At 38.8% G+C, this 14,785-nt stretch overlaps 1 protein-coding gene across 1 annotated transcript; it reads right to left on the bottom strand.

Annotated features, from left to right (window-relative positions):
• Positions 1-11,496: 11,496 nt before the first annotated feature.
• Positions 11,497-14,434, bottom strand: LOC146730606 (substance-P receptor-like). Its single transcript, XM_085493937.1, has 3 exons — positions 14,073-14,434; positions 12,346-12,561; positions 11,497-12,215 (listed from the first exon to the last, which is right to left on the bottom strand). The coding sequence occupies exons 1-3, from the start codon at positions 14,229-14,231 to the stop codon at positions 12,054-12,056; spliced, it is 537 nt and encodes a 178-aa protein (XP_085350063.1). The 5' UTR covers positions 14,232-14,434; the 3' UTR covers positions 11,497-12,053.
• Positions 14,435-14,785: the final 351 nt, after the last annotated feature.

Consider the following 14,785-nt stretch of genomic DNA (forward strand, 5'->3'; position numbering starts at 1 on the left):
ATACGAGAGAGGCATCGTCGTTTACCTCCAGCAAGGTATGCTGAATTATGCCGACTGATAGAAGACATGATGGAGAGTGGTGTCATAAGAGAATCCAGTTCTACATATGCTGCACCGGTAGTGTTGGTCGGGAAGCGTGATGGCACAACACGATTGTGCATTGATTATAGGCGCTTGAACAGTAAGACAATCCGGGATGCATACGCTCTGCCGCGGATCGAGGAGAGCATGGAGTGTTTGAAGGGAGCAGATTGGTTCTCTACTGTTGACCTCAAGTCTTCATATTGGCAACTGTTGATGCACAAAGATGACATTGAGAAAACCGCGTTTGTGACGCCGGTGGGACACTTTGAGTGCCTTCGCTTGCCTATGGGGCTTTGCAACAGTGCCAGTAGCTTCCAGCGAGCGATGGAGAAATGTTTGGGGGATCTGGTGAACCGTACGTGTACAGTTTATCTAGATGATATCGTGATATTTGGAGCAACCTTTGAGGAACACTGCCAGAGGCTTGATGAAGTTCTGAAACGTTTAAAGAAACATGATTTGAAAGTGAAGGCCTCAAAGTGTGAGTTTTTCCGTAGAGAAGTCCGCTTTTTGGGACATGTTGTGTCGCGTGAGGGCATTAAGACTGATCCTGCCAAGACAGAGGCGATTAGGACTTGGCCTGTACCTCGCAGTGCTAAAGAAACTAAAGTGTTCTTGGGAGTATGCGGATATTATCGTAGATTTGTGAAAGGCTTTTCTAAAATAGCGAAGCCCTTGAACGACTTGACCGTTGGATTATATTCGAAACATCGCACAAAGGGAGGGAAAATGGTACGTGAAAAACCTCCTGATTTCAAGTGGAGTGAAAGGTGCCAGGTGGCATTTGATACCTTAGTTGAGCGACTCACGAATCCACCAGTACTGGGGTATCCGGATTATTCACTGCCGTTTGAACTTCACACGGATGCCAGCCTGCTGGGACTTGGGGCAGCGTTGTACCAGATACAAGATAAGAATGTGAAGAGAGTGATAGCTTACGCCAGTCGCGGGCTCTCAAAGAGTGAGAGACTGTATCCTGCACATAAATTGGAGTTCTTAGCCTTGAAATGGGCGGTGACAGACAAGTTTTCTGATCTGCTGTTAGGTCACCACTTCCAGGTATTAACTGACAACAACCCGTTGGTGTATGTCACCACTAGCGCTAAGCTGGACGCAACTGGTCATCGGTGGATGGCAAGGTTGGCGGATTATGATTTTCGGGTATCATATCGCAGTGGGGTGCTCAATGGAGATGCAGATGCTCTCTCGAGGAGGCCACAGGTCGGTTACACCACAGGTGAGGAAGGACGTCCCCACTGGTTGGATTGGGTTCCCCCAAAACCTGAAGATTTGACGGTGATGAGCAGTCAGGCTGTAATAGCAATCCTTGAGAGTAAACTTACTCCTATGGTACCAGCAGCAGAAATGGTTGGGAACATTCCGAGATATTGTGCATTGTTCGTGGATGATAATATCCCAGAAGGCTCAGTGACTTTACCCACGATTAGTCATGCTGAGTGGAAGGACTTACAGTTGGCAGATCCTACGATTAGTACGGTATATAATTATGTATTGAGTGGTACACCACCTGAACGCAGACAACAAGCCTTAGAAACGCGTCAAGTATCTGCTGCATTGAGGGAGTGGAAAAAGTACCAAATACGTGATGGTGTGTTGTATAGGCGGAAGACTGACATGAATGGCAATATGGTGAACCAGTTGTACTTACCGCCTAGCCACAGAGAGACAGCAATGTATGCGTTGCATGATGAGATGGGTCATCTAGGTCAGGAACGCAGTGTGGAACTGATGCGTGTGCGGTTTTATTGGCCAGGTATGACAGATGACATCATCAACCGAATTCGTCGATGTGAGAGGTGTACCCGACGAAAGTTGAATGCAACAGGTCGAGCGGTTGCTCCCATGGTGCCTATATTGACAACAATGCCGTTAGAGTTATTGTGTATAGACTTCTTGTCCCTTGAACCTTCAAAGGGTGGGTACCAAGACATTCTGGTCATGACAGACCATTTCACCAAATACGCCATAGCAGTGCCAACCAAAAACCAGACGGCAAGGGTGACAGCAAAGGTATTGGTGGATACTTTCATGCAAGAGATAGGGATTCCAACTAGGATCCATTCAGATCAAGGAAGGAATTTTGAGAGTCGCTTGATTGCTCACCTTTGTACACTGCTTGGAGTAAAGAAGTCGCATTCATCTCCGTACCATCCTCAGGGTGCAGGGATCGTGGAACGTTACAATCAAACCTTGTTGGGTATGTTGGGTACGTTACAACCTCAACAGAAACAGAACTGGGCCCAACAAGTCAAGACATTAACACATGCATACAACTGCACAACACATGAAGTTACTGGCTACTCACCATGGTATTTGATGCATGGACATCATCCGAAATTGCCAATTGATATCTATCTAGGTTTGGAGCCGAGTGACAAGGACAAAGAGACCTATGAAACATATGTAGAGAGAGTACGCAGAGACTTACAGACAGCGTATAAGATAGCGGGGAGCAAGATGACTAACAGAGCGAGGAAGAACAAATATCTGTATGATAAAAAGGCGAAAGAAGCCGACTTGGAACCTGGCGACCGTGTTTTGATACGCAATGTATCTATCCGAGGTAAACAGAAACTTGCAGACAAGTGGGAACATGAGCCTTACTTGGTAGTCAAGAGAGTAAATCCTGACATCCCTGTTTACATGCTGAAGCCAGAGGGTGGAAGGAAGCGCCGGACGATTCATCGTAATTTGTTGATGCCATGCTATGCCCTGGCAGCAGTTCCACCGGATCGTCCAATGCGTACACCAAACGTACCTAGACGGAATCGTTGTAGACGGACTCGCACTCGGCGCACCAATAGAGTGGTCAGAGAGTCTAGCGACACCGAAATAGAGAGTTCTTCTGATGATCTGATATTATTAGAGAGAACACGAGCGAGAGATAGCGAAAGTGGTTTGCCTGTGACAGAGGCGATGTCTAATAGTAGCAGTGAAGAGACTGACCGGTCACAGGATGAGACAGTTATGCCACCTGTTGATAGTTCAGTTGTGACTGAAATAGATGCATCACCAGTTATCGTAACTGTTAGCCTTGACAATACAGTGAGTGACAACGGGACTATAACCGCTGATATGCCATGTATTGGAAGTGGCACTTTGGATGAGGGTACTGTCGTCCTTGAGAGTGTGGGAAGTTCAGTACATGACCAAGACCGCGTGACTGGGGATGCGAGCCAAGCATCTGGATCCAGCCAAGATGCTGAATTGGCACATACTAATAGTGAGAACATGGAGGGTTCTGCTGATGTAATGTCGGAAGAAAGAGTGATGCCATGTGAAACGACAACTGAGGCACCAACAGATGATGTAACGACAGGGAGGAGATACCCTATGAGAAATAGACGAAGAACACAGTATTATGGCTTTAGTGACATGAATCACACCGTGGATTTTAGGTTGAATGCAGCCACACCAACGTTCATGCCGAACGATCGAATGGTTGATGATGGGCCGCTTGGGGCGTGACTCTATCCTTTAACGCGGGAGAAGACCGGTGTGTGCCCGTGGGAATTACCCGGGTGTTCACGGAAGATAGCTTTAGCCAGGGTAGCGAACAAACAGGCGTCTAATCATCTCCCATTCACTAGTCTGCGAACCACTAGAGGAGATGCTTTGAGTAAGCCAGATGATGCTAAGAGCTGCAGGAGATATGGAATTCGACATGTACAGAATTTGCAACATTCCCTGACAGATCTACTTGCATTGGATAGTAATTCAGCAGTATCTGATTGGAGAGGAATACTATTACCGACGGTTAGTGATAGACAACCGATGAGGTGTTACTAATCGTAATCGGGATACGTTTGGAACATGCCTACCTGCTACAGGTATATGTATGTCGCCAGATTGTCGTATAGTGAGGTTGTCGAGGATGAGGATTTGGTTGAGCAACTCCGAATGACAACACCCACCTGAGAGGAGAGTGGGACTTCGCATATGTGGTATTATCTCCGACCACGTTGTAGTTCAGCGTATTGTGAGGTTTCGAGTTGGTATTATCCTTCCCATATGGCTCAACAAGTTGGGAGATGGACCACAATATAGTGAAGTGGTGACGACTGGTGCAATGTACATGTACCTAGGGAGCAGGCTGGTGTGACGTTGAACATTGTATTTATTTGCAGAGTCATTGGTATGTGGAGACACTCTGAAGACACTTTCTGGGATCGCTCTTGGTGAACCCTTGGTCATATCTGTGGACATGTGTGATTGTGTAACTGTACAACTGCATGTATTTGCGCCTCGCTCCTGAGGGAGTATACCTGGTACACTTTTGTTTGCTAGGGTGGTTACTTGCAGGTTGGACTCCCAGATTGCCAGGGAAGAGCAGATGCACTCTTATTGGGCCATGATGTAACAGACCTGTATTAAGATGAAGTTCAGCTATTACTTAAAGCCACGACGAAGAGTACAGTGGTACATCCACCATGAGAAGACGGTCCTGGTGAGGGTTATTTAGTTACATGTCCTCCCTTGCTCTCTCTCCCATTAGCTGTTTTATGGTTAGCTATGGGAGCGGAGGAGAGGGGATGACATGTTTTGGGGAGGGAGGGTGTCGCCTGGTAAATTTGACGCCATTGAGTTGTATTTTTATTGTGTAATTAGAACATTTTATAGATTGTCAGACGGACATGACATGCAGTGATTTGTGTGGATGTGCTTTTTGCATACACTATACTAACAGGGATAGCCGTAATGGAGTTATGAAACTTATTTTTGCTCCTGAGTGAATGCATTTGACATGCGAGTAACACGTGATCACTTCGTGGAACGGATGACGTCAGCGTAGTGAAGACGGGGGAACAATGGCTGCTCGTTAAAGTGGAACCACGCCGTCCCGAGTTGACTGGTTGAAACGCTGCCCGAGCCGATCAGCGCGACCAGAAAAGGCCATTGCCGATGGGACTGTGAGTTGAAGTCCTTGCTGAGTGACAGGTACCCGTGGGGCCGGAGTATTTCGAGTCGAACGACTGATAGAAGCAGTTGTGGGCGAGTGAAGTGAACTGGTTTTGTCAAGTTTGTGAAACTACTGTACGCGCATGAGGCGATTTGAAAGTCAAAGAGACCTACGCTCCGCCGCTACAGTTGTGAGGGTTTCGCCGCTATTTTGACGTGATCGACACCAGTACGCCACTGTGGGACTCGCCGTTACCGTAAGGAACTTGAAGATCAGGTTTGATACTCGTTATTGACTAACAAAAGTTAACTTTGTGCAAACTGTCATACGATTTCGAACAGTGATCAGTTCCGTTACTCACATGTACACGCGCGACTGTATGATTTTTGTGTGTTTGAATCTTTGCGCTTGGAGGGACGTTTTTCGTTTGGCTTGTTGTTAAAGTTAGCAATTTCGTGTGTTGTGCCCTACAAGACAGCAAAGATTGTGCGTATCTGTGTGATGTTCGTCTGAAGTGAATATTAATTAGAGGTTACATGTAATCAGTTAACTAGGGTTAGGGCTTTTACTGTTAGTACATTCATGACATGTATAGTTTTATTACGCTGTACGTTGTACTAAAGTTCATGCAGAATTTTATTGAGTTGTTGTACCAGTTAACTGTTGTTGTATTTACCCAACGAGAGATTTTCATAACACTATAGTTATTGTTGTGTTTACGCTACATGTATATTGATGGACATTGTGTATTTAACTATTGAGTCATACAACTTTAGTAATTATTGTGATGAACATTGCTGTTAATTCTGTTAACCGGAAGTGATTATTATTGTGTGTATTACTGCCAATTCATGCATTTGTAGTGTTTATTACCATACTATTGTTAGTTTATACTTCAGTGAGCGAGGTGCCAATTATTGTGTTATGTACAAATAATTATATGTGCCCACTGTTGACTTTGGTTCACCTTTATGAATATTGAATAGAAGTTGTTGTTTACTTGACCTGTCTGCGTCGTTAATTAATGGTGTGAATGTCTCCTTGATTATAATATTCGATGTACGTCGTTACCTCGGTTTACCACTGGACTGTCGAATTGTCTCGACCGGAGTAAGAGATCCCTGGTTGTTATTGTAGAGATACCAGTTAGTTGCCCTTCATATAAATTTTCCCTATCTGTCCACCTGTGATTTGAGCTAATCTAGTTTTAGGCAACTTATGGGTGTGACATACACTAGTATTTTTATATCACTAGTAACTTCGCGATGGGTGGCTTTAGCAGTAAGTAGCTTTCGCTGTCACTGGTCCTTTCTTAGGAGTTGTGAATTAATATTTTAAGTGTCATGAACAACTACTGTTAATATAGGAATACAATCCTTAAGAGCTGTTAATCTGTCCTTGTAATTTGTGCAGTTTTTCTGGCAGGAGTTCCTAAATAAAACCCATGCTCTGTTATTGCCCCTATTTTCTTACTTCGACCGAGAACCACTAAATAGATGTGGCAGGTTCCATAAGTTATATATATGTCAATACTATTATGGACATTACATGGTTAACTGTACACAAGTGGCAGCGATGGTGCATACTATAAAAAACTGTAAAACTGTAACGATATTTCAACAGGTGGGTTGAATAAATTTAAAATGCAATGAACAACATATTTATAAAGATATATATGTTTGTATATTACAATTTATTTATCACACTCATATACACACATATATATATCTTTATAAATGTGTTTTCCATAGCATTTTAAATTTTAAATATATGTATATATTATTATTAAATGACAAGACATGAGAAACTTTGAGATTAATTGTAGTAAGGATATTAATGCATGATATGAGTAAAAGTAGATAAAGTGAGCATGCAAATAAATTGTTTATTAATTATAGATTATTAATGAGATGCATTTAAATATTAATACGTTAACATGCATGATATAGATTCAATGAGATATGCAATGAGATGCATAAATGATACACACTAAATGAGAAATACAAGGAAAAGAAAGTGTGTATAAAGTACTTTAGAAGTAGCTATGCAGTTAATAAATAGTATATGGAGATGATTGCGCATGTTACTTTTACTTTAAGAGTAACCATTAGTGTGTTCCAGACTCTTTAGAATCAAATTCTGCGATGTCCAATGTATCCGAAGAATTATCTGATTGACTCGATGCTGAATTAGTATCTAACATTTCTGATTGCCTTGATGGAAAACTGAAAGAATTTACAGAGGACTGGCAGCTTAGGTTTGATAATTATCAGATTTGTTTGAATTGCCTGATTGGTTTAGATCAGAATGATTTATCAAATATCAAATTGTTACTTTCTGGAGAGAAATGTGGTTGTTTTTATTTCATCAAGGAAAATAAGGTTTGTTTTGCTGTTGCACAATGAATCAGGCAATGGACCGAACAAACGAAATAAGAACAAATTAACAGATTCACGCGATTATTTTGGGCGGTATACTGTGAGAAATTTCCGCAGTACATGGCCTAAAATAATACTTTGCTGCCTTTCTGTAATGTATGGATTTTTTTATCACATGAACAATGGCAGGGGTAGTGCCCAAAATATGTTGTCCATCCGGGTGTTAAAAGATGGCATTTCGTTGAGGGGAAAACTGACAATCCTCAGTCTGGTGAACATGATGAACAGACATAAATAAATGTTTCGTAAATTTGTAAATGAAAATAGACCATTTCCCGTACACTGCGAGAATCACGCGTTATGCGTGAAATCGAACGTAAAAACAGGACAAACAAAGGTCATAGCGTCGTAGTCGCGTCAAACATCGCGTGGGATTGGACAAACGCGAAAATATTTTGGGGACATTTCCATGCTTAATAATGTGCTGTCCACATTTGATGATATGCAATTTCGATTAAGTGAGGGTATTCGGAAGCAATATTCCTCTGTCGAAGATCGGCCGGTCGATGTGAGCTACGAAATAAAGAAATTCGAGTTCAAAGTCAAATTGTTCGATTTTTGCGGCAGACGTTCGACGCGCGTCTTTCATGCATCTCGCGAGATCTCACAATTGTACGGAAAATCACCTATTTGTAAATGGAAATTGGACAGTGACACCGTTTGTATTTGATTACAGATTCCCAGGGAACCAATATTAATGATGTAATTCACTCTGGTGATGGAATAGGCGACAAAGAACAAAATCTCATTACGCTATTAACTCTTTGCCATGAGCAAATTGGAGGGACTCTAACAACGCAATTCATGGTACGTTACTTAAAAACGCAATGTAATACACGTGAATTTATTAGAGGCGCTCGGGGAACCGAGTTTTTGGGACGCGAATTAAAAGGTGAGAGACTATTTAATTCTGCATTAGCTACGGTACCGGTAATTGTGGCCCCAAACATATTTTAGTAAGCGAGAGTGAAAACCGTGTTTATGCTATGACAAAGTGAAGACATTGAACGTACCTTTTTTTTAACTGCCCAAAATGGCGAACGCAATTTAGTGCATGTGAATTTCCCGACTAACGTTTACATATTCTAGTTATCTGTGGTGTGAGAAAAGTCGATGATAAATAAAAATGGCGACAAAGGTCGAAAACATTGTTATGCTAATTAGATTTGCACCATTATAGACAAAAACAAATTATAGTTTGTTTTTTTATTTCCTCGGTGATAGCTACGTTAATTTCCAGGGAATGCAGTATCGACCAACAACACGTAATTGAAGCCAAATAAATACGTAAAGCACAAAAAACTGTTTAAAATCGTAGCATAAAGTACGGGATTTAACCATTGTTTACCCTTGAAAGGAACGGAAATTACTCGCTTCTGAGGGTGCCATAATAAGCGGGATGAAAACCGTGTTTATGTTATGAATAAGTAAAGACTTTGAATGTTCTTTAGCACACGAATCTACTATGTCATTTTTGGTTTGATTGTCTAACGCTTTTAGGTTCATGTGCTGCAAGTTAGAGTCCACATACATAAGCGGCCGTCCCTCAGCAAATAATTCAGCCCAGACATTTTCCGTGTCAAAATCGTTTTTACGCAATCTGGGAAGTCTGAATTACTAAACGAAGTACTGGACGACGAAGCTGAAATATCCAAGAACCAACACTTACCAAACATTATATCTCAAAAGAAAATATTCATGGTATATATTAAATTTAACCGGACCGGAAGTGAGAATGTATTACTACTCTAAATATCCAAGCATATTTCATGGTGTGATACGGAGATGTGGTGCGTTTGCCGGCAGTGGCGAGGCATGCCGGGATCAAAAGTTAAAATGCTGTGTCTCATGTCGTAATATATGTGCCTTCGTTCCTGTTAATTGCTATATGTATAAGAATAACAAAACGAAGGTATGGTGTAATGTTAATGTAGGTATGCTAAAGGGACATTTCAAGGCTTAATATTGACTATATTTCAACTCTAGATTGTCAGGATATCTCGTGAATTGGATTACACTTAGATCAATATACGATGTTTCGAAGGTGATTAAACAAATAAATCAAGTTGTGACACTGATTCCAAACTATAATTAGAATGTGATTATAAATAAACGTGAAAAATCATCGCCATGTAATTATCGAAATTGTTTCTAATATGTGGCTGCATCCACGCGAATACAATACGCTCCACGAAAAGACTGTGTATTTTCAAAATTTAAAGGCAAACTATATTGTGAAATGAGTGAAGATCTCCATTATGATGTTGGGTGTGGGTAACTAAAGAAGTCATTTTCTCTACTATTATTTTGACTTATGTGACTATATTTAAAACACCACAAGTGTTCATTAAATTAACAAAATTGTGGAAACCTCCGGATAGATTAACTATAAATTACCAAATCAGAATTAGGACAAACTTATTAGATTGAAATATGTACTACGGCGTACTTATTTTGTTTGTTTTTTAAAGATTGTTATTGTTGGGATTGAAGTGTACGTATCGAGTCGTTTTTCACAATTCACTTTTCTGTTAACCCGACTAAACGTGACAACGCAATTGATCAAAAAATGTTACTTTGATGTATGAAAACTTAGTTCTGTATGACATCGAAGTCACCAAATCTACCTTATTAAGAACGTCAGATCTGTTTCAGTGAAGGTAATTGATTTGGGCGAAAATCAAAAACAAATAAAATGTTTACAGCAAGATTATGAATGGCTTAATGCAATTATGGTAACCTACAATTGCTGCACGTTCTGTTGAGTCAGGTTGTAAACAAAATAAAGGTTGCATCTCGCTGATCTGTCGCATGGCATCGTATCTGCATCCATAACAGAAAGATGGTGCGGCAACTATTATCGTATCTATTAGGTGCATGTGAAAGTTGTACTGACTTGCTCCCAAATTACACGTTCTTTCAATGTAACAACTTCCAGTTATGTAAGTATTGCGTCTCATCGGAATCTTTACTTTACCTAGAACAAATGACCCAGAGGATAACATTCAACAATTCACCAGATTTAAAATGTAGATATTAACTTTTAAGATTATTACCTTTTAAAAGTTTAATTAGTATGAAAAAAACAACACACATAAAATGACACTTGTCGATAATGAGTAAGATACAATATATTTAATGCAGTGAATCAAATGCGTTTGATTTGTAATTAACGCCCAAAGATGTTTCGATTAGGTTTATTTAGAATACACCACAAATATATACATATCATACGAAAAAGTCATTTAAATATTGTGAACATACAAATTAAAAAAAACTAATGTATTGTTGCGCAAACACTTGTACATTCAAACGAGTTTGTATTAAGGATCAAAATATTGATTGCGATGTGAAGATTTGAAATTATCTCAGGACTGAGCGACATTATTATGTGACGCACATACTCACTGAACATATATCAAATATGATAGAAAAGATACGACGTTTGTGGAAAACTAGAAAGAGTTAGAGTAAACACAAAAATACATTGAAAAGCCCAAGCGATAATAATACTCGGTGTTTACTAACACCGATTGCAAACTAGGTTTATACTGCAAGGTGATATAATGTTATTAAGCTTTGTCAATAAGTCTGTTCAATGAAATGTATATATAATTATATTAAATTATAATAAACAATGGATTAAATAATATAGTGCGCCCATTGACCGTCACAATTGAATAAATAGTTAGGAGGTCTTCAGATGAAAAGTAATCGACTGAAAAAGAAAGGAATTTGAAATATCGTCATGAATGATTTAATTAAGTAATATAGGTCACGTCAATTGGTGGTGGCCCTTACTCTTGAAAAATTAAACGTACCAAAAGTTGACATAATTCAATGTTATCACAATTAATTCATTAATATTATATTAAACTCACTTATATAGCACAAATTGATGAAATTTTAATATATATATAAAACACTTTAGAGTAGTAGAACGTAATGTAAAATAAGTCGATTCGTTAATAGTAATTAATATATGTAATTATTCTAATTATCCATTGTATGTGATTTGATTATTTGATAATAACGTTCACTAAACAGATGCGTGTTACTTTTTCGAAATCAAAAGAAAATTACGAAGTCATTCTAAAATAACTGTTGATGTTATATATTGACAATCGTGTTAGAATAAGATAAATAGAATGAAAATGCACTTTTACACAACAATTATATTGATACAGAAAAGCTTAAGTGGTGCTTGTATAAGAATCGAAAATACCATCCCAGTTTAATGATGGATTTATGATAAATAGTCGTAGTTGATGTATCATCATTAAAATATACGAATAATTAGTTTTGTATCAAAGATTAATAGCAATCTTCATGAATAGCTAGAATTTTGAATAACGATTGTGCTTGTCCGCTATTTCATCACCTTGTGATTCAATAGAAAATGATTAAAATAATACGATGTTAATTAATGGCAAATTGTAATAATTATTTTTCTTTAAAACACGATTCAAGAGGAAATGTCAAAAAACACTCGACTCTTCACTGTTTATAACATGACACGACATCAAAATGCCCTTTAAAAGCGCATCGTTATGTGCGTGGTCATTATGAGCAATAATTATACTGATTGATGAGTAAATCCTTGAAAACAACTATACGCAAGCACGAGGGTTTGAGGATGTTGTTGTGCATGATTTCGTCGGCAATTTGCTCATTGACATATTACTGGTTCGTCTACTCCGAGAACTCGTACTGGTGTTGGACGGCCGTCGACGAAAGTGCATTCGGCACATCACAATATTATATAGGTCCTTCTGCGAAACAAAACAAAATTACAATAACGTGCAGTAATCAACATCAACTTCGACTAACAAGTAGATACTTGACATTTCGATTTGAAATAAATGATAATATATATTGGGCATACACCGGTCAGTTACTTACTCGGAAGTTTTCATTTAGAAAACAATAAATAAAAGGATTCATGAAGCTGTTCGCCATGGCTAGTAGTAAACTGCAACTCTGGGTCAGCCGCATGATATCCTGTGTCGCGATATCGTAGTACAACGCCGGAAACACATCATTTACCATATTAAACACTTGCAAAGGAAACCAGCATGATGCAAATGTTACTACAATCACCAATAACATCTTGATTGTCTGAGGAAAATACAAAACAAATTAAGTGCTTCAATATTTAAATAACACTGATACCAGGTAAACATAAGTTGTCCGTTTGTGTGTTTGCATATGTCTTTGTCTTTGCTCTATGTATTTTTCGTATATATATATTTTGTTCAAGAAATGTACAAATGTATTTTAACTTATAGTGCACTGTGAATTGTTAAACATAACTTAAACAAGTGCAAGTATGGTAAAGTAGGATTAGCTCCAAAGCTTGTCAAATTGCAAAAACCTGTGGATAAGATACAAACCATGGTTATTTCCACGAGAAGGGAAAAACTCCTGAAGTCGGCCAAAAATACACTTATCAACGGGATTTTGTTATCCAACTCTGATGGCAACGTTTCAAACTATACATCTATATCGTGAATCAAACTGATTCCAAGTGTGAGCAAGATATAATCGTTACAAATACAGATTCACGAAAGTGCCGTTTTCTCCTTTTCCGATTATGAACAACTTCAGTTGTCTAAAATTGAAATACTGACTTGATGAGTAGCACTACGATGTTTGATTAAATGGGGGGGGTCCGAGCATAATAGCTTTCAAGTCGTGTTATGATTTTGTAAGAATTATCCAAGTATTTTCGAAAGATAGACGTAACCTTGCAATGGCACTAAGAAATAGTTACCATTTTAGAAATGATGGAAAAAGATGGAAACAATATTTTGAAAAAACAAAATACGTATTAATACTTCATGATGTATTCTGTACATTTATTTTACGTCTAGGTTTTGGCCATTATTATTCTAGTTATAGCCGTCAACATTATCCTAGAAAAAAAGCTACCCTGCTACCTCAAACAGTCACACATCTCATTGATCAATGTAAATTATTTGATGAACTCATTCAAAATTATCAACCTCTGTGAACAAACGTGTTAACCCCTCAACAGTCATTCTCCTTCACTAGGTAATCAATCTCTCCTCTCATCAACCGAGTAAACATATTAGAAACACAATCTAGATCCAATCAAACTGCTCATCTTCATCACGATACTGCTCATTACTTGATACACGTGGCAATTATCTTACAAATCAGATTATATATCAACAGTTGCATAGTGACGTTACGTGTGAAATTATGAACACGGTTACATCACTCCCATGCTATTTCTCATTAAACACCTAAATAACTTCTCCACAAATAAATGTATTTCCTCATAATTGTGGTTTGTTAGATGGGTTGTTGAAGAAGAACATTTAGGAAAGAAAATGTTCAAGAATAAATATAGAAAAATAATCTCGAATGTTATCTTTTGCCTTGCAGACATGATTATTATTTACATTCTGCGCATGTCTTGATAGGTCACTAGTGAATACCACACGCAAGAAGTTACTACGTGTGATGTGTGGGTATAGCAATGATAAAATGGAAAGAAGATATCTCGGATTTTTTTGATATGTTGAATACGTTATATACTATTGATTGAATTTCGAAACTAAACTAGATTCGTTGATCTGTTTTATAGCAACAAATATACGTACCTTTCGCTTTGATCTCGTTTGAGACAAGTCTCTGTTACGATCAGCGTTGCCAGGCAGACTCCTCCCCCACAGACGTTTACCAATGTTGTAATAGGTAAAGGAGAGGATACAGAGCGGAATAACGTACGTAATCACTAGAATAAATATTTCGTACGCCATAGCTGAAGATAAACTAATTCTCTCACTGCAGAAATAGACAATTTCTCCCGGTACATTCACGAAATCGTTGAGGTCGAAAGGTTCGGAACGTGCTGTTACCAAGACGACGACTGACAGTGACAAGGATACCAGCCAGATGAGAAAGACGACATAATGCGCTCGGTTCTTCGTCACCCGTTGTTTGAATGGATACAGAACAGCATAATATCGATCTATACCAATCGCAGTCAGTGTGTATATACTAACACATATCGATATCTATAACGGAAATAAACAAATAGAAACGAAAGTGTAGTTTTAGTGATGTGTCTCCGCACCCTTGTACATTACTGTTGGTCAAGTTTCGTGAAGTCGTTGTAGATACGAAGTGGAATTAACGTAGTTCAAGCGATTTCAAAACTACTCGTAACTGAAAAGGGGAATTTACTAGTCCAAAACAGTCTCTGTTGTGAGCAACCGATCCAAACTTAAGTGAAATAGATTCGCTTTAGTAATGGCAGAATTATGACATTGACAGTGAAAGTTTTTTTGCCACGAGTTCGTCATCAGAACTT

Source organism: Saccoglossus kowalevskii, chromosome 19 (genome assembly GCF_978046115.1).
Source record: "Saccoglossus kowalevskii chromosome 19, keSacKowa6.1, whole genome shotgun sequence".
In the NCBI taxonomy this organism is placed as follows: Eukaryota; Metazoa; Hemichordata; class Enteropneusta; family Harrimaniidae; genus Saccoglossus; species Saccoglossus kowalevskii.